Genomic DNA, 25,005 nt, shown 5'->3' with positions numbered 1-25,005 from the left:
AAGACAGACTTTAGCTTGCACATGTACACAGGTACAAAAAAAACACCAACTTAATTTTTGGAGACATGCTGTGGTCTGATCTCTGATGAAAGTAAAATTGAACTGATTGGCCATATGAGCATTGTTACTTTTGGAGGAAAAAGAAGGAAGTTGTAAGTTTGAGAACACAATCCCATCTTTGAAATACAGTGGTGGCATCATGTTGTGGGGTTGGTTGTTTTGCCAAAGGAGGCACTGGTGCACTTCACAAAATAGACGGTATCATGAGGAAAGAACATGATGTGCAAATACTGAAGCAACATCTCAAGACATCAGCCAGGAAGTTAAACCTTAAGCGCAAATGGGTCTTCCAAATGGACAATGACCCAAAGCGTACAGTCATCCAGTTCAAAGGCAGCAGTACCAAATACTAATTAAATTAATGTAAAATTCTGACGTGCCTTTTGATTGTAAAGTGAATGCAAAAGGACGCAGCAAGGAAGGTTGTAATTCTATTCTATTGTAATTGTACTCTTATTGCGAATGTCGTGACGCTGATTTCCTGTGCGAGTCTCCTGACCTAGTGAAACGTCACTGTGGTGTTACTGTTGGTAGAGGAAGGCGGACATTGAGGCTAGCATTAGCTAACGTCGCTGCGTTTCGAGAACCAGCAATCCTTGGTCCGCCAGCGCAGCCTTTCTCCCCGGACAAGAAATATAGACTTTATACTAATTTGACGACAGGGGGGTGAACATCGACGACTCGCATATAAAATGAGGAGGCGAATTTTGTTTCACTTTGGTTATTGGGTGGTTTTCTTTGTATTTAATTCGAATTTCTGCCCGTGCTCGGCGTTCTATCTTCCGGGTTTAGCTCCAGTTAGTTTTTGCGAAGACGGCAAAGGTGTTGACGATTGCCAGGTAGGAAGAATTGATCACGTTCTCGTTTCTTCAACGGTACAATGAGTTTTTGGCCGAATTGGACACTTTTAACCTCTGATGGTTATCAATGTTTACCTTGCTAGTTAACGTTAGCTACATTAAGGCCCCGACTATTGGCTGCAAACAGCACGAGCATTGTGGAGCAGTCTTTGCTGTTTGTTGCGCTTTTGTATTCACTGAAGTTCTCAAGTTGTATAGCTAGTTAGCAAATGCACGTACGATGACAATACGTATTTTAAAGTAAACACAAGATTCACTTTGATGCGTGAAACAAAACAAATTGAACCAATCACAATTTTCAGTTTATTTTGCTTACCATTTAAATTTTTTTTAGTTAAGTCTCGAAGGATTATTGAGGGCAAGCAATCGTTTTCAATGATATCGAGAGGACAGAAACATCAAAGAACAGAGCAAACATGAAAATCAACTGCATTCAAAAGGCAAAATAGGTCTCGAGCATTAATAATTGTTGAGTTTTTGTGAAGTTGGGTCATCCTCAGCAGCAACAACTAAAATAAAGTATTTCCTATAACTGGCAATGAGTCGTTCACATCTCTGTGGAGATGTTTTGGCCAACTCTAAAAATGGAATCCTAAAGCTTTAGAAATGGCTTTTGTAACCCTTTCCAGACTGATAGATGTTAATAACTTTATTTGTTGACTGTGCTGGGATTTCTGTGTCATTATGTTGCAGCTTTTTTTGTTTGTTTTGTTTAAGATCTTTTGTCTGACTTGATTTTGTCAGGACAGATTCTGTTGAAGTGATTTTTTTGATTGAACAGGTCTGGAGGTAATCAGGCTTGGGTGTGAACAGTGAAAATTAACCAGAAATTGTGATTAGCCACAATTACTTTATGATTTAACAAGGAGGGTAATTACTTTTTCACACAGGGCCAGGTAACTTTGAATAGGTTTATTTTTTTCCCTCAATAACTGAAATCAACATTTAATAGCATTTTAAGTTCACTTGGGATATATTTGTCTGATATTCTTTTTTTTTTTGATGATCTTAAAATGGGAAAATATGCAAAATTCTAAGATTTTGAGACTGGGGGTCAATACTTTCTCACAGCGCTGTATATCTAACTGTATGGTGGCCTGTTGCCTTTCAAGACTTTGTAAATGAAGATGAGTAATACTGAATAATTCACACACAAACCTTTAGCACCATTTGACAACCTGATCTTGTCCTTCAGTTGTGACTATTGTTTAATTACCCCAAAATGAGACTGATATACAGATGTTTTGCTTTCTTACAGACACAGATACAGCTGTTTGTCAATCGCCTGGATTCCGTGGAGTCCGTCCTGCCTTATGAATATGATGTGTAAGTGACCCTTTTTGGACTTTCTAAACACGTATTGTCCAAACATGTATCCCTATCCTAATCGTATATGATCCATTTGTCAAAGATTCGACTTTTGCAAGGATGCCAAAGAAATGAGGCCTTCGGAGAATCTTGGACAGGTGTTGTTTGGTGAACGTATCGAGTCCTCGCCATACAAGGTGGGTGTTGCCCGAAAACCTAGGCCTTTTAACTTATGTAGCTTATTTTAGACACCTATTAATCTCCCTTGTGTCTCATCAAAATGTGGCTCTGATTCACCATGAGTGTCATACCCTCTTTTGTAGTTTAACTTTAAACAAGATGTGAAGTGCAAGGCAGTGTGCAAAAAAACGTACAAGAAGGACAGCCAAGAGGACACCGCTCGACTAGATTTCATCAAAATGGGAATGCAGCTCAACTATCAGCACCACTGGTTTGTTAAATTGCAGTTTAACCAATCTTATCACAATACTTTGTTGACTTTTGGTGATCAAAAATGTTTGGTATTTGAGTGGCGCATGTTTTTGTTGTTTCAGGATCATTGACAACATGCCAGTGACATGGTGCTATGATGTGGAAGAAAAACGGCAATACTGCAACCCCGGTTTCCCTATTGGTTGCTTTGTTAATTCAGATGGCCGACCTAAGGATGCTTGTGTTATTAATGTGAGCTGTGACTACAATTTTAGATTTTTCTTTCTTTTTTTTTTTTTTTTTTTTTTTTTATAAATTGGTATACAGTAGTGATGAAGCCTCATGAGGTATCGTACCATTTTAAGCAATTTGTTTGGAAATGGTTCATTTGATGGAACTTCATGTGCACACAAAACACACATGCAGCTGTAGCTTCACCACATAATGTGTGATGCATTGAATTTTTGCATCTGTTTTGACTCTTGGGAATGAATGAATTACAAACAAAAAATGTATGACCAAATAATTTCTCGACATGAAGTGGATAATATATTTTTGAATGCATTCCCTGTGCAAACAGTTTTCCAAAATGGTAGTATCATGATATGGTAGGTTGTTTTTCTGTCACTTTCGGAAAAAGGCATTTGTTTACGCACGCATAGGACAGTGAAAGTGTTCGTGGAACCAGGTAGAGGGCACTGAATTGCTTCTGTAACTAGGACAATGGCGTATAGAACAGGGGACAATTATTATATATATTTTTTCAGAAATAACTTTCTAAACACAACCTCTTAACAGTCTTTAAAAACACCCTTTTGCATGGTAAAGAAGATGCCGCTGTGTACAAAAATGCCCCTCCCCTAAATGAATCAAGCCTGAAAACGCACTTTATGGAAATGCCCCCTCAATACCCGACACATGCTTCAAATCCTCGGCACAGCTCGTAACATTAGTAATCAAAGCTGACACCTAAAAATATTTTTTAACGCCATGTGTTGAAGTTTTTTCAAATTTCCAATCTTAATCTTAGTAATTTTTTTATTTTTTTTCCCCCCCTCTCCCCCTCCCAGGCCGAGTTCCACAAGAAGAATACATTTTACGTCTTCAACCACGTAGACATCAAGATCATTTACCACAACGGAGCAGATGACGGCTGGACAGGAGCTCGGCTGGTTGCTGCCAGAGTGGAGCCCAGGAGGTAAACATTGACTAGTGTTGGATATACTTTGGAACCTTGAAGGACCAACGCCATTTTTTTTTTAACTTAATTTTACACCAATGGAAATAAAAATAACCTTCTCCAGAATAAAACATTAGCCATCGTAAAACCTATATCAAATAGAAGAAAAGTTTGAAGATTTTGACGTGCGAAAACAGTTGTACATCTGTAATTTAACTTTAAAAGTAATTAGTGGCAGTCAATCTTACATGTGTAAAAGATAAAAGTTAATTACGCGATATTAAATCTTCCCAACAATAAATTGTTTTACTCACATGTGCTCTTAATGACAAAGGTGCAGAATGAGATTACTGGTTGTGCCTAAACACAACTGACTAAAGGCCTTTTCACATTGCACTAAGCACAGCCCAATGCACCGTCGACCAACCCATTCATTGTGTATGTGCTGCCGTGACACAATGCTGCGATGTCCAGCGGCACATGTGGTGGGCGAACGGCACCGCAGTGCGTTCACCTCGGAGAGGTGGTGGAAAAGTGATTTCAGTGTGACAACAGCAAGAGATTTTGGGAGAGTTATACATTGAAAACAAACAGCATGGAGAAAGTGGTCTGACTTTTGAGGTATGGTTATCGTACGGCTTTCTAGGTATATTTGGTTGGTTTTCTCATTTTCTGTTCCACTGTATTAAGTACTTTGCCTTTACAAGTTGATTGTTGCAAGCCACAATACAGTCAGGTAGGAGCATATTTAAACACATGTTGTATTCCCCCCCCCCCCCTTAATAGTATCAACCACGCAGATGAGAAGAACCCAAACTGCGAAAGTACCACCCCAATGGAGGTGCCTAGCCAGTTTGACAATGACATGTCTATCGTTTACACCTACTCTGTCACATTTGAGGTAAATCTTTGGACTGGATTTCTGTTTTTACCTTGAAAACATTGTGAACATGTGTTACTATTATGGGACATTTCACCTCCTTTTACAGAAAAACAACACGATCAAGTGGGCTTCCCGGTGGGACTACATCCTGGTCTCTATGCCACACACAAACATCCAGTGGTTTAGGTAGGAGCACGTATTTCATATTTATACACCTGTGTTGCTGGTTGCTAATGCATATTCTCGTGTAATTTCATTCTTAGCATCATGAACTCCTTAGTCATCGTGCTCTTTCTGTCTGGCATGGTGGCCATGATCATGCTAAGAACGCTGCACAAGGATATTGCCAGATACAACCAGGTGGACCAGGTACAAGCATCATCCACACTATTCATGTACACGCATCACTCAAAGGGTCAGGAAAGTAGAACAGTAATACCTTGATTTACGAGTGCCACAACTTGCGAGTCTTTCGAGTAAAAGGAGCTATGGGATAAAAAAATTGGAGCAATTCGTAAGTGGTTGCCCTTTTTCATCGGCAAAATTGGCATACCTCTCCGTGTCTTGGTGTGACGTCATTGGCAGAAGTGGAAACCAAATTCACTGCGTAGCCAGTGTGGAAAAATTTATAAAACGGTAGTATTTAGTCATATTGTATATATTGTCGCTGTCAGGCAGAACCCCACCCATCTCTAAAATGACAACTTTTCAGGGGGAAAAAAAACAACTAGAGCCAGTGCATAGCTAGTGTGGAAAAAGGAATGTACTATACAATAAGGTGGATAAAGTGGTATTAATCAGTTATTTTATATATCGTCGCTGTCGGGTGGAATCCCACCTCCTCCAAAATGATAACCTTTCAGGAAATAATAATAATGAAAATGACAGCTTTTATGAGTTACCAAACAGTGATTTGTTAAAGTTGGTATCAGACCTTATTGGTATCATACACTGTTGCTCTCTCACATGAACAGAACAACCAGCACCCCAAAATGATGTTCAGTTGCTAATTTAATATGCTGAAAAATCGCTAATTCATTAGAGTGTCATTGATTAAAACTTGTGGAAATTAATCACTTAGCTCAGGTGACTGCTCTCTGCAAGAAGGCATTACAGCGATCAATAACAAAGCAAGCCTACACAAATTTAGCCAACCTCATTATTTTCACTAGTCTAAAAAAAACAATAAATCCATATTTAGAATATAGGTGACGATTACACCCCAGGATTGCTTGTGAGCATACCAAATATTTAAAAAATGTGTGTGTGTGTGTGTGTGTGTATAGTGCAATAACTGTCCCGTGGTAATGTTCTTGTCAGAATTTTTGAAAATACAGAAATCAGACGTGGATAAATTTTTCCGGAAGTGAATTTCTATAGGTTGGGAGCTCTGCGTGTTGATCTATTCATATTTTTGGTTATAATGTTATATCAAACACATAAGCTGTGTCCTAAGGCTAATGAAATAAACTTTTTGCTCACAAATCAAGGCAATAAATTGGCCAAGTGACAGCTTGTACCTTAAAATACTCGTAAGTGAGGGCACTCTTCAGTTGGGGTATCATTTAGCTTCACGGCAGACGGCGCTGTTGTCGGGTCGCATATAATTATCTGATTGCAGGATTCTGTGTTATTGTGTGTGAGCGTACACAGTATATAGCCCTGGAAACATTTGCTGGGTTTCATGTAAAAGACATGCAGTTGAAGGTGGAATTTTCTGTTTGCTTCAATTTGTACCACATAGTTTTCCTTATTAGGTTTGCTGTCATGACACTGTAAATTTGAACAACCAAACAGAAAAGCAAATACTTTATCTAGAGTTCATCAGTTGGTTGTGGCCTTGAATTGGCTGCTTCCTTTAAATCTAAAATTGATTCATCTCTTGGAGGTGGAAGTCCCCCCCCCCCATTATCAGTTATTTCTGCAGTGTGAAATGCTATGAGTCTGAACATGTTGTCACATTTCACAGGCAGACTTGATAAAGCTTCCATCGACTGTGCTGAAATCAACTCCCTTTTATGTAAGCCTGCTCAAAAGCAAACATTTGTGGTCCTTCAATCAGGTGTTTGGGTGAGATTGAAGCACAAGCACACACACACTTGAGAGGAATGTAAAAGGTGGTGTGACTCCAGAAGACTAAACTGTACATTACAAAGTGTAGACTGATTGGGAGTCCTTACACACCAAATTTTACAGCTTTTGTTCTCAGTGTTCACCTTTTGTTGCTTTGCTGGCAAGTTTCGAGCCACCAGGTACAATTCACTCCGTGGTGGCTGGTTAAACTTAAGCTTTTTACCCCGTGTGTGTGGAATGCTCTGTTGATATACCACCTTGCGTTGCCCTCTTACAGGAAGACGCGCAGGAGGAGTCTGGTTGGAAGCAGGTGCATGGCGATGTGTTCCGCCCGCCCAGGAAAGGAATGCTGCTCTCCATATTCCTCGGACAGGGCACGCAGATCTTCATCATGACCTTCATCACACTCTGTAAGATAACACAATATATACAGACTAATTCACAAGGTAAACAGGCATAACCGGAATGGCAAGCCAGAATTCTGTCAGACCTCATAATAGATACAGATTAATTTTACAAGGTAAACGGGCAGAACCAGCAAGACAGTGTGTGAGGTATTCGTGGAAGCCACTGAGCCCCGTAAAGTATAGCCACTGTTGTCAAATTGCACCTCTCTGACAGTGTCGATTAAAACAGAGCATTAATACAGTATGTCCAAAGAAAAATGTACTTACTCTAACTGGCCATTAATTCAGTGTTCACCAGTATTTCTGGGGGATGGAAACCGAGCCATGTAACAAATAGCGAAAATCTGAGTAATTGACGGTGCCCCAGTAAAGGTCTGTAATTGCTTATACAGTAGACAGAATGGCAGCAAAGCACAACATTTGTCTTAATAAAACTTTTCAACTCACTTCAACATACATTGTAACCTCAGTTTTCTTGTTTAAGCCATTCTAAAAGAATCTGACTAAAACCGATTCGTACGAGGACTGAAGCAATATTTCCAATAGGAAATAATGTAAATATCACTTTTACCTTTTAGTTAAGAGTCTTAATGGCTGTATGAAAGATGGCGAGGACGGGAGCGGGAGGAGGAGAGGTTATTTTTTTGGAAGTGGAATCCACGATTGTTGTACTTTGCTACAAGGTTTTTTTTGTTTTTTTTTTCCTCATCTTTATCGCTTGGAACTTTCTTTGGCCCCATGGCAGCTTATTGAAAAGCCTCACTCTAGAAAAAAACTTTTAAAATGCTTCTGATGAACGCGTAGGGTGATGCTCACTGTCGGTCACTCAACGGAAACACGTAAGTTGCGCATACGCATGGGATGCTTTGTGTGTGGCCTCGATGAGTGGCCGAGTCAAGTGGGCAGACGGATGCGTTTGGTATGGACTATTTTCAATGATACAAAAACCGAGTGGATGTATGAAACCTAGGACAAAATACTTATCAAAGTATAAAAAATAAATAAATAAACTAGAAAGTAAAATCCTTTAAAAACTATTTCTGTCCTTGGCACCAAGATGCCAAAAATAATAATAATCATGATAATAATAATACTAATAAAGTGATACAAATAAATAACAATAATAACTAATTCATTTATAATTTATAGGCGCCTTTCTTGGTACTCAAGGTCACCGTACAAAGTTAAAAGAAATCAATACAATAAAAATAACAGAACATGAGGGGGGGTGTGTGGGGGCAGAGCGGCTGAAGGCTTTGTCCCCCACGGTGGACAGACTGGCAGAAGTGACGAATGGATGGAAGACTAAGAGCTGAGAGAGGGTGTGGCAATGTGAAGGTGGACCGAAAAATAATGGTGGGGCAAGGTGACTGATGGTCTTGAAGGTAAAGATCAGTATTGTATATTGGATGCAGTATTTCACAGGGAGCCATTGGAGTTGTTGGAGGGCTGGAGTGATGCGTTCGTTGTCACATTTCTGTGGGGCCAATTATGTATTACTCGTGCACTCACTGTAGTTGTCTCGCCATGCTGCACTATTTGCATATACTGGCCCCTCATGCCAGAGTAGCATCTGCTCCATTTGCACACTGATTGAGGAGTATCTGTAACATTTGCACAATCAACATTGTCCCAGATGATCGTACTACTCGTCACTTTAAACCGCATACACTCCTTGAAGTCTTAGCGCAACTTTGCACATTGGTCATTGCACCGGACTATTGCAATATTAGTCATTCGAACTGCTCTTAGGGCTAGAGGACTCTGCATCTTTTTGCACAATTGTCCAAAAAAAATAAAATGTACCGGCATTACCATATAACTAGCAACCCTTTACTGCTCAGTGACTTTTTTTTTTTTTTTGTCAATGTCTTTCTGTCTCCAAAGTGTTCTGTAAATTGACTGTCTGTTGTCGTACTAGAGCGGCTCCAACTACCGGAGACAAATTCCTTGTGTGTTTTTTGGACATACTTGGCAAATAAAGATGATTCTGATGTGATGAACGTAGACGGTCCTTGTGATGATACGGGCAGTAGAGTGCTGGAGAAGCTGTCGTTTTTGCAGTGACTTGTGGGGGAGACCATACAGGAGAGGAGAGAGTTGTGGTAATCCAGGTGGGAAGTGACGGGTCTATGAACAAGGACAACAGCAGTAGGTTAGGGGTTGGACTGAGACGATTGATATTTCGTAACTGAAAGTATGCAGACCGTGTAATGTTTGGATGCTTGGATGGAGTGTGGGGTGTCAAGGATGACCCCCAGACTCTTAACCTGAGGAGAGGAGGAAATGGGAATTATCAAGTGTAATGGACAAACCGTCAGTTTTGGCTAACATGGACTTGGTACCTATGAGTAAGATTTCAGTTTTGTCATGGTTGTAGAAAGTTGGATTAAAACCAGTGTTGAGTTCAGAGAAGCAGTCAGGGAGGAAGAGCGGCCGTGGGTTTGTTGAAGAGGTTGAGCTGTGTGTCGTCTGCGTAACAGTGAAAGTGTAAATTGAATTTACCTATAAAGAGGAGGGGGCTATTATTTTAAGATTATTTGCAGCTGAAACAAAAATATAAGTAAGTGGCAGTCAAAGTGTGATTAAATTTGTGAGATACAATTGAGAAAATGTGACTATGAGCTGTTCTCCCTCCGTAGTCCTGGCCTGCCTGGGCTTCCTGTCCCCAGCCAACAGGGGCGCTCTCATGACATGCGCCGTGGTTCTTTGGGTCCTGCTGGGCACCCCTGCTGGATATGTGTCGGCACGCCTTTACAAAAGTGAGACGGCTGACGAAACGCTTTAGACAAGTGATTGTGCATCCCTTCTTGTTGTGATGTTCTGTTACTTTTGTTGTTTTATTTCAGCTTTCGGAGGAGAAAAGTGGAAGACCAACGTCCTGTTGACGGCGCTCCTATGTCCGGGGTTCGTTGCCTCACCAAAAATGGTTCCTCTGTGTTTACACCCTTGACTGTCCTTGTGTCAGCATTCCCTCACCTCCCCCTCTTCTGCAGTATTGTGTTTGCCGACTTCTTTCTGATGAACTTGATCCTCTGGGTGGAGGGGTCCTCGGCAGCCATCCCCTTCGGGACACTGGTGGCAATCCTGGCCCTGTGGTTTGGAATTTCTGTGCCACTTACATTCATCGGTGCCTACTTTGGATTCAAGAAGCCTGTACGTATCCGTCTTAATGGGAAATATAGTGGACCCTCTCAGGTTGAACACAAATTCTATAACCCTTGTCGATGACAGTTTTTCCATAAGAAATAAACGATCAGTTCCAGGGTCACACTGTCACAATCGTAAAAGTTTTATTCGAAAGTGTAAATAGAAGCTCATGAAGACGTAAAGACAATACAGTGACCCCCCACCGCACTGCCAAATGTGAAAATCCGCAAGTAATTGACTCCCACCCAGAAAGGTTTGTAATTGCCTATAGATGCCGCAAGATGACAACAAAACAGTTGTTTTTTTTTCTTGGTGTTTTTCTATCAGACAAGGCTTTGGGCTCGCTAAATGAAGCTCCTCCCCTCATTTGAGTTCATTGGCCACTAGATGGCGACAAAGCAATGTTTTATATTTGACATGGCTTTGGCCTTGGCACAAATAAAATTAAATTTGATCTGACAAATTTCAAAACAGTAACATGCAAGGTTTTGTGTTGCCAAAAGGCCAAAGGCAAAACGCAGTTATTCCTTTGATGCATGCACCAAAGCTTCATGCCAGCTTTTCCCCAAATTTTCTTGAAATTCTGTTAAAATTGCAAATTTTGTAACCTGAGCACCATTAAACTTTAGAGGTCCCATTGTAACTCCATTACAAAATAATTTCACATGCTTATTTGCATTTGTTTTCTTCTTCTCACACCCATCCAGGCAATTGAGCAACCAGTGAGAACGAATCAAATACCGCGTCAAATTCCTGAGCAGTCATTTTTCACCAAGCCCATCCCGGGCATCGTCATGGGCGGCATCCTGCCCTTCGGCTGTATCTTCATCCAGCTCTTCTTCATCCTCAACAGCATTTGGTAAGCAGGCACAGCACAAATCCTCACTTCGAGTGCTTTCTACCTGTGATGTTTTAAAACGAGCTCGGTGTCAAATGTTTTCCATCTGATAGGTCTCATCAGATGTACTACATGTTTGGCTTCCTGTTTCTGGTGTTCATCATTCTGCTCATCACGTGCTCTGAGGCCACCATTCTGCTCTGCTACTTCCACTTATGTGCTGAGGTAAGTTTAAAACAATGTTGTACCATGCTGTCACATTCATATTGGTGTAAAATGAGTTATGATGACACAGTAATCAAGATGTGATTGAAGCATAGGCACTCAACTTAAAGAAATTTTGTAAAGGTTGTGTGAGCAAAAATCTAAGTTATGGGCGCCAGATGGTTCCAGGAAACTTCAAAACAATTAGCAGTTTGGAAGATTATGAACAATTCTACAAAAAGAGCCTTCAATTTGTTTATTACCACTCCCAACTGGAGTCCACTGTACAACTAAACATAAAACAAAGAAAATCGCACGTTTATTTTAACCACAAAAGTCCGTTAGCTTAATGTTAACAAAGAATGCAAAATGCCATAGACAGCCTAACGAAACTAGCATAGATATCCTGGCGTTATAACCCTTTAACCAACAGATATTTGAACAGGCATATAAAATTATATATCTCTGCAGAAAACATAAAATTTGACTGCAACTTACTGAGCAGTTGTGACAGACGAATGTTCCTTAAAAATTAAAATGTGTACTTAATATTTCTGTTTTTATATTTAAAAATGTATTATAGTTAATTTACCATTTGTTTAATGAAGTTAATAATTAAGTGTATCCACATTTTTTAAATTTTAAAAATTTCAAGTAATAGTAAAAATAAGCAATTTTAGATTTAATATTTTGTAAGGAATATTGGTTTTATTGTAAGTAAAAGGTATTGCAGTAAAAATGAAAAAAGTACTCTCTAAATATTTTATTTTATATTTTAATTTAACCATTGTTTAATACTTTTTGGAAAAGGCATTTCTGTAATTGTTTATTTTGGTCGTATTCTTAATTTTATTTACAAGACATCAACTAGATTATTGAGTGTGATCAACAAATAAAAAAAAAAAACATTTTAATCAACCAATTTTGGTTTAAAAAAAAAAAAAAAAAAGACAATGTCATAAATACCTATACTGTGTCTACTAATACATAATCTTGGTGAGTATTCTGTATTCCTGATTTGTCATGCATGTGCAGGACTACCACTGGTGGTGGCGTTCCTTCCTGACCAGTGGCTTCACTGCGGTCTATCTGTTCATATACGCCGTGCACTATTTCTTCTCCAAGCTGCAAATCATCGGTGCGGCCAGCACCTTCCTCTACTTCGGATACACCATGATCATGGTGCTCATCTTCTTCCTCTTCACAGGTGAGCCCCGGTCATCTGTTGACACATCAAGCTATTGTTCTGTTGTATGAGTAGCAACAGGTGGCTAGACAGGTTACTTGTACCCTCTCGCGGAAGAGCTTTTTAGATGAATGAGAGATGATAATTTGTCGCAAATAAATCATAATTTCCGGATAGAATGAAATTGGAATATTTCTCACGGCAAACCTGATGTTCTCTCGCAGCACTGTGTGTTTGCCAAAGTCCAAAAGGGGTGTGTCGTAAAGGGTTTTTGATCCTGGTCTTAAATGTAGCACCAGGAAGTAGTTGCAGTACTTGTGAAACATATTGTTTGCTCTTTATTGAGTCAGTGCTGTTAAAAGCTCAGTCACGTGCAATCATGCAATAAAATCCACGTGTAAACTTTTCATCCAGGACTCAATCAAACAATATACCTTGGAAAATACTTTTAATTAATCTAACCGGGTCGACACCATTCCTCCATTCACTATAAGTGCTGTTTATACCAGTGGTTCCGTAGCTTGGCGGTCTGCAAAGTAATTTGCAAGAAATTATTATGTTGTGGACACTCAAAAAGATCCTATAAAACTGTCTTGCGACGTCAACAAAGGATTACCGTTGTGGTAATCGACACGTTTACAAATTAACATACTGTGTTACAATGGACACACACACGACGACGATAACATGCAGTCGCCGTAGCTAATTGGGGTGTATATGCCTGTTTGCGTCACCAAGAATTTAACATCTCACCACCTTCACATCTCATGGTGGAAGACGATCTGCTGCACCACTGCATCACTGTAGGGCCAGATAAAAAAAAAAAAAAAAAAAAAAAGTTACGTTGACATTATCTTAAGACGGAGCTGCAAGTTGCGAAGGGGGACGAGATGTCAAAAGATTATCACTGGGGAATAATCCAAGCCAAAACATTATCACGTTTCCTCCTTGCTTCCACTCTGCAGATAAATAATCCTAATCTTCGCCATTTTCCAATGTCTATTTTTGTCTTTTTCATCCCGTCCTCAACTTTGATCTCAATTTAATTCGCGCTTTGACTGCAAAGCTCACAGAAAGATAAGAGTGACTTCTTAACATTATACACTGTCTTTTGGTTTAAAGTTTGAGTTGAATGTGTATCTTTTTAGCTGGAAAGTAGCAAAAGTTTGAGATACAGCATCTCGGAAAAGGGAGTACCGTAAAGCGGTGTCGTCACTTTTGTGGGGTACTGCATTAATTGTAAAAATATATATTTTTACTTAGTCTTGCTCTTTCCCAATACTATAATACAATTCCCATATTAGGAGTTACAAAAATAGTATTTCTTTTGACTATACAGTGTAATAGGCGGAAATTAATCTGCACGCAAACGTACCTTTGTGGCTGACTAGTTCCTTCTGCACTGAAGCATTACAGCAATCCATTTTTAACAAAACAGGCTTCCTCAAATGTATCTAACTTAACTCTTTTCACTCGTTATTTTCCAAAATACATCCAGACTTTCAATCTTGAGGTGACATAATGCCACAAGGCTGCCGCAGAGTGAGGGAAGTGGCAGTTTTACAAAACTTCTTAAGCAGTTCAAGAGTTTATAGATTTGTTCTCTAGCTATTTTCGACACTCTAAATTAGTTAATATTGCGTAAAAAAAAAAAAAAATTACAGTGTGGGGATGGACAAATAGTATCGATTTGTGGAAATAAATATGAAATGGACCATTTTTGGACATAAGGGGTTTCTGCCTGACGACAATATGCAGATTTAGATTCAGATTTAGCACCTGAAAATAGAAAATCCAATTTAGCATTTCACACTTACCTCATCACCTTCATTAGTCTGGTTTAGTTTGTACTCTATAATCAACACTTTGCTTGAGTGCTTATTTTTTTTTCTCTTATCAAACATTAGTGCCTGTCCTGCTGCATGTTGCTGTTGTTTAATGAGTTTTTTCTTTTCCTCCTCAGGAACCATCGGCTTCTTTGCGTGCTTCTGGTTTGTAAATAAGATCTATAGTGTGGTCAAGGTGGACTAGAGGACGGAGGGGAGGGAGAGAGAGACTGTTGTGGCTGTCCACGTGATGGCAACATGTTTGAAAGGCCCAGAAGTGAAATCATCATTCATCACAAGACCCCCAAGGGAAGAGCCCGTCCTCTTTTTGTGCTTTAAACCTCTGTCCTTCAATAGTTTTATTTTGCGTTCACTCTTGACTTCTAATATTTGGAGTGGCACCATTATAAACTAACTTGGGTCCTCGTTGTCATTGTGAACCTTTTTTTTTTTTTTTTTCGGTGGCATTAAAAAAAAAAAAGAAAATGCAAAGAAATGCTCAAGTGTTTTAGTGGAATTTTCGTTGTTTCTAAAGAAAATTAAAAGATGTTAGTTTTCATTTTCTATTCCCTTCCGGCTAAATGTTTTGGGTCATTTTTTTTTTTTTTTTTTTTCTTCCTCCTTTTTCTTCTTCCTTCCTTCTTCTCTCCTCTGTACTCTAATGATGGGAGGAAAAAAACTGCTTGTACATATATTGTATAGACAGAGTGAAGGAAAGAATGCTTACTTTCTGTTCTCATTTTAGGGCTTTAAACCCTGAACTATATCAGTCTCTATTGTAGTTGGGAAAGCATATAAAAACACTTACATTGTTGCTGATACATGGCCTTTTTCTCAATGTATTTATGTTTTCATTGAATCAAAGGAGAGTGTCTGCGTCATAGATTTCTGCTGGTCAAGCGGCAACATGTTCCAAAATGGAGGATGTTTTTAATTCCATGTTGTTTAAGTCATTCAAATGAGAACCGTCTGAATTCACTTAACTGCTTTTGTTTCCCACAGTGTTTGGTTCAGTGGGGGTGGGGAAGGGGGATTGTCACCCACGGTGATATGTTTTGCAAATATATACAATTAATACATCGTGCTTTGTATACGCCTCTTGAATGTATACTCAAACATGGATACATCATGTATTTTCTTGTTTTCCCTCTGGTTTGGAAATGAAGGCAATTTTAATTTCTCAGCTCCTTTTCTTGCTCACGAGCAAAATGCAAATATTCCACACTAGCTATAAAAATCCTATTGTCCCTCAAGTATTTAACTAAATAATTGCATTTTGGTTTTACTTGTCAGATGAAGGATATTGTGTCTTGCTAATTAGTGAAAAATGCATTATGTAGGGTCCTTTATCTTAGTGGCCTATTGGGCTTTTCTGAACCCCCTCTGTGTGCTGTACTAAATGGAGAACAGCACAAATGTGATTTATGAGCATACATGACATGTTTTTTTTTTTTTTTATAGCAGGCCATCACTGCTATAAATATATAACTTTTTAAAAAAAAAGCTATTAGACAGCTAAATTAGGTGTTATACCTCTGGTCTTATTTTTTTAAATATCTTATGCATTACTAAAAATGGAAACAAAGCAAATAGAAAGCAATTTAGTTTGGATGTATTTTTTAAAACCTATTTTGGGATGTATAAAAGCATATGTAACAATTAAGCATGAATATATTACACAACTTTTTCTGGTGGTGTTGGAAATAATACAATACCACAAAAATACAGTTTTAAGTCACTTTTCAAAACAACAGTACAATCCATTGGTTGTCTAATGTACACATTACAATGAAAACTTCAAATGAGTGGTTACAGTGCCTTGAAAAAGTATTCATACCCCTTGAACCTTTCACATTTTGTGACCTTCCAATCACAAGTTTTTTTTTCATGTGACAGACCAGCACAAAGTAGCACATATTTGTGAAGTGGAATGAAAATTCTGTTTTGCAAAACTGAATATAAATCTTAAAAGCGTGGTGTGCATTTGTATTTGTTCCTCTGCACTCTTATACTCCTAAATACAATAAATTGCCTTCAGAAGTAACCTAATTAGTAAATAGAAGGTTGGAAATCGTGCACTCCACAAATGTGGCCTTTATGGAAGAGTAGCATTAATAAAGCCATTGAAGAAATGCATAAGGAGTCCACTTGGCAGTTTGCCACAAGATATGTAGGGGACACTGCAAACATGAGGATGAAGGTGCTTTGTCAGATGAGACCCAAGTTTTTTTGGGGTGAGGGGCCTAAATGCCATGCATGCTACTGTATGTATGGTGGAAAACTGAAGACATTATCACCTCTGTGAATCATGGTGGATGCTTTTCTTCAGCATGGACACGGAAGCTGGTCAGAGTTGATGGGAAGATGTATTGCGCTAAATACAGGTTAATCCTGGAAGAAATCCTGTTGGAGGCTGCTAAAGACTGGGATGGAGATTCATCTTCCAGCAAGACAATGACCCTAAAAATAAAGCCAGAGCTACAATGGAATGGTGTATAATAAATCAAAAGAATATTCAAGTGTTAGAATAGCCCAGTCAAAATCCAGAACTTAATCGAATTGAGCATCTGTGGCAAGACTTGGAAATTACTCTTCACAGATGCTCTCCATCCTATCTGGCTGAGCTTCAGCTATTTTTCAAAGAAGAGTGGGCAAAATTTTCAGTCAAGATGTGCAAAGCCAGTCGCGACACCCTAAAAGACTTGCAGCTGTAATTGCAGCAAAAGTTGGTTCTACAACGTATTGACGCAGGATTTTTTTCCTGATTTTTATTTGGGTAAAATATATATATATATATATAATTTCTGTTCCATTTTAAAGTTATGCGGTTCTTTGTGTTTTGGTCGATCACATGAAAAAATCTAAATAAAAACATTTAAGTTAGTGGTTTTTAAAGTGGAAAAATGTGAACAAGTTCAAGGGTACCTTTTCAAGGCACTGTAAATAAATACATTAATAAGGCTGACATTCATAACTGCTCATCAGTTATCTCTATAAACGAACATTTATCTGAACATGATAGCAGGAAATTATTCTTGTCTTATATAGCTGCTACACCTCTTAAGAAAAAAAAAGTTTTAAAACACAATTGTGGGAGTTACTGTATGTACAACTGCTGCTTTGAATTATTCAGAATCATTCTTCACTTCTTGCACTGACTGAGCACAACAATCTCTTGACAGGGCGAGACACGACAGCTAACTAAAACTACATATTTATGTTGGATATCATTCAACATCAACAGCAATCTTGCACTAACAAACCAATTATATTGATATTGTAAAGGGCAGAAAATGCATCCATCTCAATCTTGCAATAACACAAAGAAGTAATCCCATATTTCTTTAAAATGTCACATTTGTTACCTCATTAGCACTGAAAAGGAACAGATTACAAGTAATACTGTATGTTGATTGACCTCAAGCGCATCATGTAGCTTTCGATATCATTTAAAACCACCTAATGTCCTTCACATCTTCCCTAAAAGTAAAGACTGAAATCTTTTCCTGGTATAAAACAAAAAGTTATATTTCTCCTCGGCCAGTTTGTGTTGGTGGTTTTAAATCAATTCAACCTTATTTTGTGATTTTTTTTTTGGGAGAGGAGGAGGCGGGGGCTCAAGGAATCAAGCTTTGCATGTGCCACACAAGTAAGCAACCCTTTTTTAATGCTCGAGTTAAAACAAATTATGACAAACCTTTATTGTATGAGTCCATTGTGTGTTTTGACAGGTACAGTGAATCACCCTTTGTTTGTTAAAAGGCGCTTTGAAACAATTCTTCACTCGCTCAACCAGATTTATTCCAAACATGAGCACTAAAACAGAGTACAGACTGTGTTCTTTTGAAAACACAACCTGAGTCGACTGGCTGGAGGCGAAGCTTGGCCGTCGCTAAAATATTAACGATGACGGATCGACGAGCACGGATGGCCGTGAGATTTAAAAGTCCAATATATTGTACTTTAATAGACAATAGCAGATGTTTACATTTGTCGAGAAACGCACTCTGTCTAAAGTGAGGTACAGTACGGCTACATGCACACAGATTTTTAACATCTTAACTGATTTTGATAATGAATCGAGCTTCAGGTCAATTCTTAATGGGCTATTGTTCCATTTTACATCACAATGAGAGAGTCTCACTCAGCTGAATTCTGTGTTCCCCACACATGAGGATTTTTGCTCGTAAATATTAAACAGGTTTACTATTCACGATTTCTGAGCATTTTGGGAAGGAAAAAAATCCCTCTTAACACACACCACACCACATGATAATCCCTCACGATAATCTTTCAGAGGCATCTGAAAATCTGGCTTTTTCTTATTTTGATCGCAAGTAAAGAAACATGCTCAAATTTGGCCCGATTGTCAGTATACATGTACCCATCTTAAGATGTATTTACACGATTAGAAATAGGCGTATAGTCTAATTCTGTCCCTCGATGTACAAGCAGTGACACAACTGTACCACGTCAGGCTTGATTGAAAGATTGTACTCTTTACTCTTTACCTTATCCACAGCCCAAAAGGTAAAGGTGTGTTTCTAAACTCAAAGTGAACGGTATCTTACCAAGCAATTGTACTCTTAAATGATGGACTAAAACCCTCAAAATAAAGGGTTCTGCTAATATTTTCACACATACAAGACACACAAAATGTTAGAGATATTTGTCTTTCAGGTGACATTTCCTAACCTTTTCGAAATGTTTGAATGTTCATGTCCGACTGTTCAAGATTTCAGTCACATTTTGCACAACTTGCCATTCTTTACCAAGGAGCTGTACGGCAGAATTCCCAACCAATCATTTTCCAAGAATGATACATTTCTGTGACTCTTACGGTCTCTTTGTTGCAAACTGCTGATGACACTCTGTGACAGTCTAAGGTCAGTGGCCCGATACCTCAGAGAACATCCTGAAGCATTGCAAACAGTTGGACGTGTTTTCAAAGGTTAAGAGAAGGTAAAATTAAGTTCACCACAACAGTTATAATGCATTTTTAGTTCTTCCTAACATTTCACCTGAAAGACAAATATCCATAACGTTTTGTGAGTGGTGTACAGTATTGTTCTATAGTACATCTGTATACATAAAGCCATTGCCAGTCCCAACATTTGACCTCTTTATATACTCTGCTTGCCATGAACAGTAGGCTCCCGATCCGAGTTAACGCTGGTCGTGGTGGTTTCCTTGTGGCTGTCCCTCGACCTCCTCTCAAAGGTGGGCGAGGACGACGTGGTGCACTCCTCCCACTTCTGCAGTGGAAAGACCCTGGCGGCTAGGCTGGGCAAGTGAGGGTGTCCCACGGCGCGGCCCTCCCTCGCCGTGGTGTGGCAGGTCTCGGTGGCCAAGCTCTGTCCCTGCTTGCAGAACATCCCGCAGAGCAAGGCGAGGAATTCCTTCCGCACGCTGCGGTGCATGTATCCGTAGATGTACGGGTGCAGGCAGCACTGCAAGAAGAAGAGCACCAGGGCCAGAGAGGACAGCCAGGGGGGCACATCTGCTCTGGCGCTCATAGATATGGTGTTCAGTACGCTGTAGGGTCCCATACTGAGGATATATGACGCCATGATCACAAAGACGACACGTGCGGCCTTGCAGTGGTAGTGGAAGCGTCGGTGCCTCACACGAGTGGGGTACCCCTTGGCCAAGGAAGGGGCATCCGGTGAACCTGCTTGCTGGGGTACCGAGGTGCTCTGTCCTTGCAAGTCTTGAGGACAGGTCTGGGAGTAGGATCGCGTCTGTATGGGGTGCACCAGGGCATTCTGCCGCCGAGCCGCCCGGAAAACCATCCAATAGCACCCGAGCATGACGAGAACCGGGAGCCAGAAGGAGAAGGTGGCTACCACAACGGAGTAGGACAGGCTGTAGGACCACACCACCGAGCACATCTTGTGATGGTGGTTAAAGTCGATAGTGCCCCAGCCGTACAGAGGCGGCGTGCTCTGCAGGAAGCTGAACACCCAGGTGCAGATGATCAGGTTGGTGCCTAGGTGAGGCGTCATCCGGGTGGGGTAGGACAGAGGATGGATAATGGCCAGGTAGCGATCCACGGAAACAACGATGATGGTATTGACACTGGTAAATGCAAAGAGATGCATGAGCACCACCAACGCCTGGCACAATCGGGCATCTAGGGGCCAAACCCCTGGCACAGTGGCCGCAATGGCGAAGGGCATAACCAGCACTGTCTGGAGAAGGTCGGCCAATAGGAGGTTGAGGACGAAGCGGTTGGCCACGTGCAGGAGCTGAGGCTTCCGCTGGAAAACCAGCAGCACCACCACATTCCCAAACAAGGACACGCAAACGATCACAGATATCAGCACAATCTTGAGAACGCTGTTGGCTGCCGAGCTCCACAATGGATCTCGGCCAGGGCAGTCGTAGCCCAAATGCCTTTGGGCGTCGGATACATTGGGGCCAAGGCTGGGCGCCTGAGAGCATGGCATCGTTGGCCTCACCCTGCCTGCCTGCGGTGTCCTGTCTGACCCAGTCAATAAATTGTGAAAAACAAGGGAGACATTTCAATTCCAGGCAGACGGGGAAAGGTTTTTGGGTTGTATGTTAGGATGTCTTTAGACACTTCATCTCACAGTCAAACAACATGTTAGGTAATCAGCTGGACACCGTCTTTCAAAACAGGTCAAAGAAAACAGCTGTTCGCTTACGTGACAACAAGCCTGAAAATGGGAACGTTTGAGATTGACTGTTTTCTTGTTTCAGTGCAGCCAATGCAATTTGTTTGTCTGAGGAAATGAGAATACATGACAACTAAAACACGGATGGACAACCAGGTCGGTATAACAGCGTTTGTGCTTGTAACCGCATTATAGTAAAACCTTCATCCAGGAAATGTATTCAAAAGAAGATTTAGGATCGGTCACATCACCAAGTATTGGCTCGGGCATGCATATTACAGCATTTTCACTCTGTTTTTAGGGTGAATGGAGATATGTTTGTCAACCCTTGTCCACGAAACGTTTTGCTTTGGTTGTTGCCATTTAAACAAACCCTAAAACTCTGCTTGTGTGATTTAAGGTCTTGTCTGTTGCTGTTCCTGTGACTGACAGGTGATCAGTCCAGGGTGAACCTGCCTCTCGTTCTTCCAGTCAGCAAGAAGCAGCCTTGAACCCTTAATAAGCAGTATCAGCAAAATGATGTTTGAATATCAGTTCAACAGTCTAGATCCACATAATGTGAGAAGAGTCCTTGTTGGAGCATCTCATGATGAGGTCCATGAAATGGCCTTATTGTAGGTCATACATGCAAAGGTTCACATGACATCATTTTCACTCAGTTATGATCATTTTGTCAACATTTGTTTGAAACTTTATGTTGTTACTTGGTCCCTAAAACTGCACTTCGGTGTGAATGTCTGGTCTATACTCCTGTAATTGACAGATAATGAGTCCAGGGTGACCCCGCCTCTTTCTCACCCAAAGTCAGTAGGAACCAGCGAATAAGCAGTATATATAAATCATTAAAAAATGTTTTAATATCAGTTCAACAGACTAGAGCCATAGGAAATGAGAACAGTCCATGTTACAGCATCCAGATCCAAATGCCCTCTCGTAGCTCACATTTACAACACGTAAATGTGCCCAGCACTGTTGCTACAGCATTTTCAATGGGGTTTGATCCGTATATGAAATTACATGCTTATACTTGGTCCCTGAAACTGCAATTATAGGTATGAATGTATGGTCCTTATTCCTGTGATTGACAGGTAATCAGTCCAGGGTGATCCTGCCTTTTGCCCACCCAATATCAGCAGGAACCAGCAGTGGGCAATTGACAAAAAAAGAGGTTTGAATATCAGTTCACCAATCGACATCCATAGTATGATGCATGAATAGTCCATGTTGCAGTATCCAGATGCAAAGGGCCTTCTTGTCGCTCACATCTGCAGCATCGCACACGCAAATGTCCACAATGGACGCTGCACCACGCACCAGAGAACGTCTTTATCCCCTCAAAAATGACGGTGGAGCAATCGGTTCGGGGTCGACGGCTCGGTTCTCGTGTTTACCACCCGCCACACCCACACCCCACCCCACCCACCCAGCCCCGAGCTCCTTCCCCAACCTCCCCCGCTCCGGTCGATGGCAGCGAGCAGATGCCGCGCGTCTTCACCGCTGCGGGGGGTCTCTCATCCAGACGAGCACACCCTGCCTCTTTCGGATTTCACGCCTCATCAAATATTTCAGATCGGATCCGCTTTGCCGACTTAACGGTCGTCGCCGAGGTGTCACACATCTACGCACATCCACGAGCGAGGACACCTGCAATGATGCGAGCAGCGAGGACCCGCTGGAAATTTGTCACCAGCCCCCTCCCATCATCCAGCATCCACCCCCTCCTTTCTGTCTGTGCTGCCACGCTTTACACCATGTCTGACACTTTATATTGTACACGTCATCTCCCTCTTTTTTTGTGTGTGTGTGTGATTTAATTTGGTCTTTGTTATTCTCATTGTACAACAAAAGCAACATCGTCACTATTATATAGGGTCATTCCAGAAATGGAAAGTTAAAATAATACACAAAATCCAGAAATATGCGCTTGTGTAAATTAATTGTCCTGATCCCAAAATGCCCTAAATATTATTTAATATACCAAATAGCTCTTGAGCAGACCCTATAGGCTTTTTACTCTTGTTCCTCCCTCTTGCTGAAACAATTGTACATCTCAACTATGACAGACAGTGTTAAGACATTTCATTTTCTACGCCAACTAGTTCAAAGTTCAGTTCACAAATTTCACTGCACTTTCATATTTCATAATTCAAAATTTGAACTAAGTTCACCTTTCCAAAAATGAACTACATGTTCATAATATGTTTTTCAGATTCAGATTCTTTATTTGATCATTAAAAATAAAAATGTACGGCCTTTGGTATGTATGCAAATAGTATGTATTTGCATACATACTAACAACTCAAACAGATTATTTGCTGTAGCCTATACGAGTGTAACAAAAAAAAAAAAGTCCTTGTTTTAAGGTGTGCTGCATTGATGATTTCCACTAATCAAGACTTTGTAATGAGCTGTTTTAATCTCAAATCCATCAGAAAGGCCTTTTGATGTAATGGATTCAGACTGCAAACGACATGCACAAAGGAGCGGCGCTTGCAGTCTCCCGTCCTTTTACGTTCCGCTCTATTATGTGCACTATAGTAATAGTGCTTCAAAGGGACCTGAGGCGGGGATGCTATTAAACTGTCTCACACAAACACTACAGTATGGCATTCCTCATTTCCTGCCAATCACTGACACCTATTGGTCAACACAATGAAACACAGGAGAGCAGTAGTAACCTTATCACTTCACTCTCACTGCATGAGCACTTGTCCCCAAACACATATTTTTACTTGAACAATTCAAATTAAATGCATTATTGCTCGCATTGATATTAAGGGAGGACATACTATTCGTATGTCACAATGATCAAACTCTTCCGTTACAGAGATAAAAATGCACACTTTTCAGAGGTAGGGTTTGAAGCCAGGATTATTGTTTCAAAGTAGGGTTTCAAATGTAGGTTTCAAGCCACAGTTAGGGGTTTAAAATTAGGGTTTCAAATATTTGGTTTTGCGCAAACCAGTTCATTCATGCAAAACGTTCAGAAACTCGAAACCTCATTTGCCTTTACCAACTGTAATCGAAATAAAATGCCCAATTTTAACGTACAGCGGTGTCCTGAGATAAGCGTGCCTTGACTTACGAGTGTTTTTTTTTTTTTATATGCGAGGTGTTGTTTGACTGAGAACCTCTACTGCTAGATGGCGGCAGCAAACTTCACAACATCCGGCCACCATCAATGGACACTGGTTTCCTTGCAGTGAAAGGACAATAACAATTGGTGGCGCTAATGTGCCTTTAAGCTGCTTTGCTAACCGGAGAACCCGCAAAAGAAGAAAAACAAGGACGGACAATACATGAGGAACGGTAATGTTTTGTACTCATGTTTTCTGTTTGCAGGTTATGTGGAGAGCAAATGTAATTACTGTACATTTCTATACAGTACAATACTGTTGAGTGGTCTGATCTCACTCCAACCAGAAACCCAGTCCATACATTTGTGTTTCTTCTGAACACTTTGTTGAAGGTAAGCTTTTAACAGTTAGCAACGTTAGAAAAAACATGTTCCATACCGTACTGTACATTCAGCAGGCTAAATGTCCATTTTCAGTGTTTACATTTCAGTTCAGTACTCTTAAGTAGCACTGATTTATAAAATGCACATCTTACATTGGCTATCGGTTGATTGTTGCCGTGGTATTATATTAAACATATATACACGTCAGAATTGTAGGACTCTGCTGACTCCCACTGTGCTAAACACCATCTAGTCTTGTCAATGTCATTGCTTATTTCGCTAAAGTAAGCCAAGCTGTCAAGTATTCTGGGTCATCAAGTGAGACAGATTTGGTTTTATTTCCGAGGTCGGCGGCGAGAGATGTTTGAGTTGTCAGACACTTTGTCATTGTGTCATTTCTTCGCCACGCATCCAAAGTTTCTTTATACTTTCTCAATATAATAGCCCTCATCTTAGAACATGTAAGGAGGACTAAAGAATAAGAACGAACGCGGGTCAGC

At 40.3% G+C, this 25,005-nt stretch overlaps 2 protein-coding genes across 3 annotated transcripts; one reads left to right on the top strand and one right to left on the bottom strand.

The window, feature by feature from the left end:
* The first annotated feature begins 574 nt into the window (after positions 1-574).
* tm9sf5 (transmembrane 9 superfamily protein member 5) lies at positions 575-15,590 on the top strand. 2 transcript variants are annotated; one of them, XM_061686704.1, is made up of 18 exons: positions 575-899; positions 2,179-2,246; positions 2,332-2,425; positions 2,552-2,679; positions 2,783-2,912; positions 3,731-3,858; positions 4,627-4,741; positions 4,830-4,909; positions 4,987-5,092; positions 6,693-6,743; positions 7,074-7,206; positions 9,846-9,965; positions 10,053-10,110; positions 10,200-10,359; positions 11,061-11,212; positions 11,305-11,416; positions 12,431-12,602; positions 14,545-15,590. In XM_061686704.1, exons 1-18 carry the CDS (start codon positions 753-755, stop codon positions 14,610-14,612), a joined length of 2,022 nt encoding a protein of 673 aa, XP_061542688.1. In that variant the 5' UTR covers positions 575-752; the 3' UTR covers positions 14,613-15,590. The 2 variants fall into 2 exon arrangements, with proteins under 2 accessions (XP_061542688.1, XP_061542689.1); XM_061686705.1 differs by lacking the exon at positions 6,693-6,743.
* A 3,940-nt stretch (positions 15,591-19,530) lies between these two features.
* gpr101 (G protein-coupled receptor 101) lies at positions 19,531-20,856 on the bottom strand. The gene has a single exon (XM_061686600.1). It carries the CDS (start codon positions 20,854-20,856, stop codon positions 19,531-19,533), a length of 1,326 nt encoding a protein of 441 aa, XP_061542584.1.
* Between the last annotated feature and the right edge of the window lie 4,149 nt (positions 20,857-25,005).

Source organism: Phycodurus eques, chromosome 9 (assembly GCF_024500275.1).
Source record: "Phycodurus eques isolate BA_2022a chromosome 9, UOR_Pequ_1.1, whole genome shotgun sequence".
Lineage (NCBI taxonomy): Eukaryota > Metazoa > Chordata > Actinopteri > Syngnathiformes > Syngnathidae > Phycodurus > Phycodurus eques.
The sequence above is the reverse complement of the archived record's forward strand: the minus strand, read 5'-3'. Positions and strand labels throughout refer to the sequence as shown.

Coding starts and splice junctions, on each gene's coding strand:
- tm9sf5 (XM_061686704.1), top strand. CDS start 753: ATGAGGAGGCGAATTTTGTTTCACTTTGGTTATTGGGTGGTTTTCTTT. Junction 5,093..6,692: donor GATACAACCAGGTGGACCAG/GTACAAGCATCA, acceptor CACATTTCACAG/GCAGACTTGATAAAGCTTCC. Junction 7,207..9,845: donor CATGACCTTCATCACACTCT/GTAAGATAACAC, acceptor CTCCCTCCGTAG/TCCTGGCCTGCCTGGGCTTC.
- gpr101 (XM_061686600.1), bottom strand. CDS start 20,856: ATGCCATGCTCTCAGGCGCCCAGCCTTGGCCCCAATGTATCCGACGCC.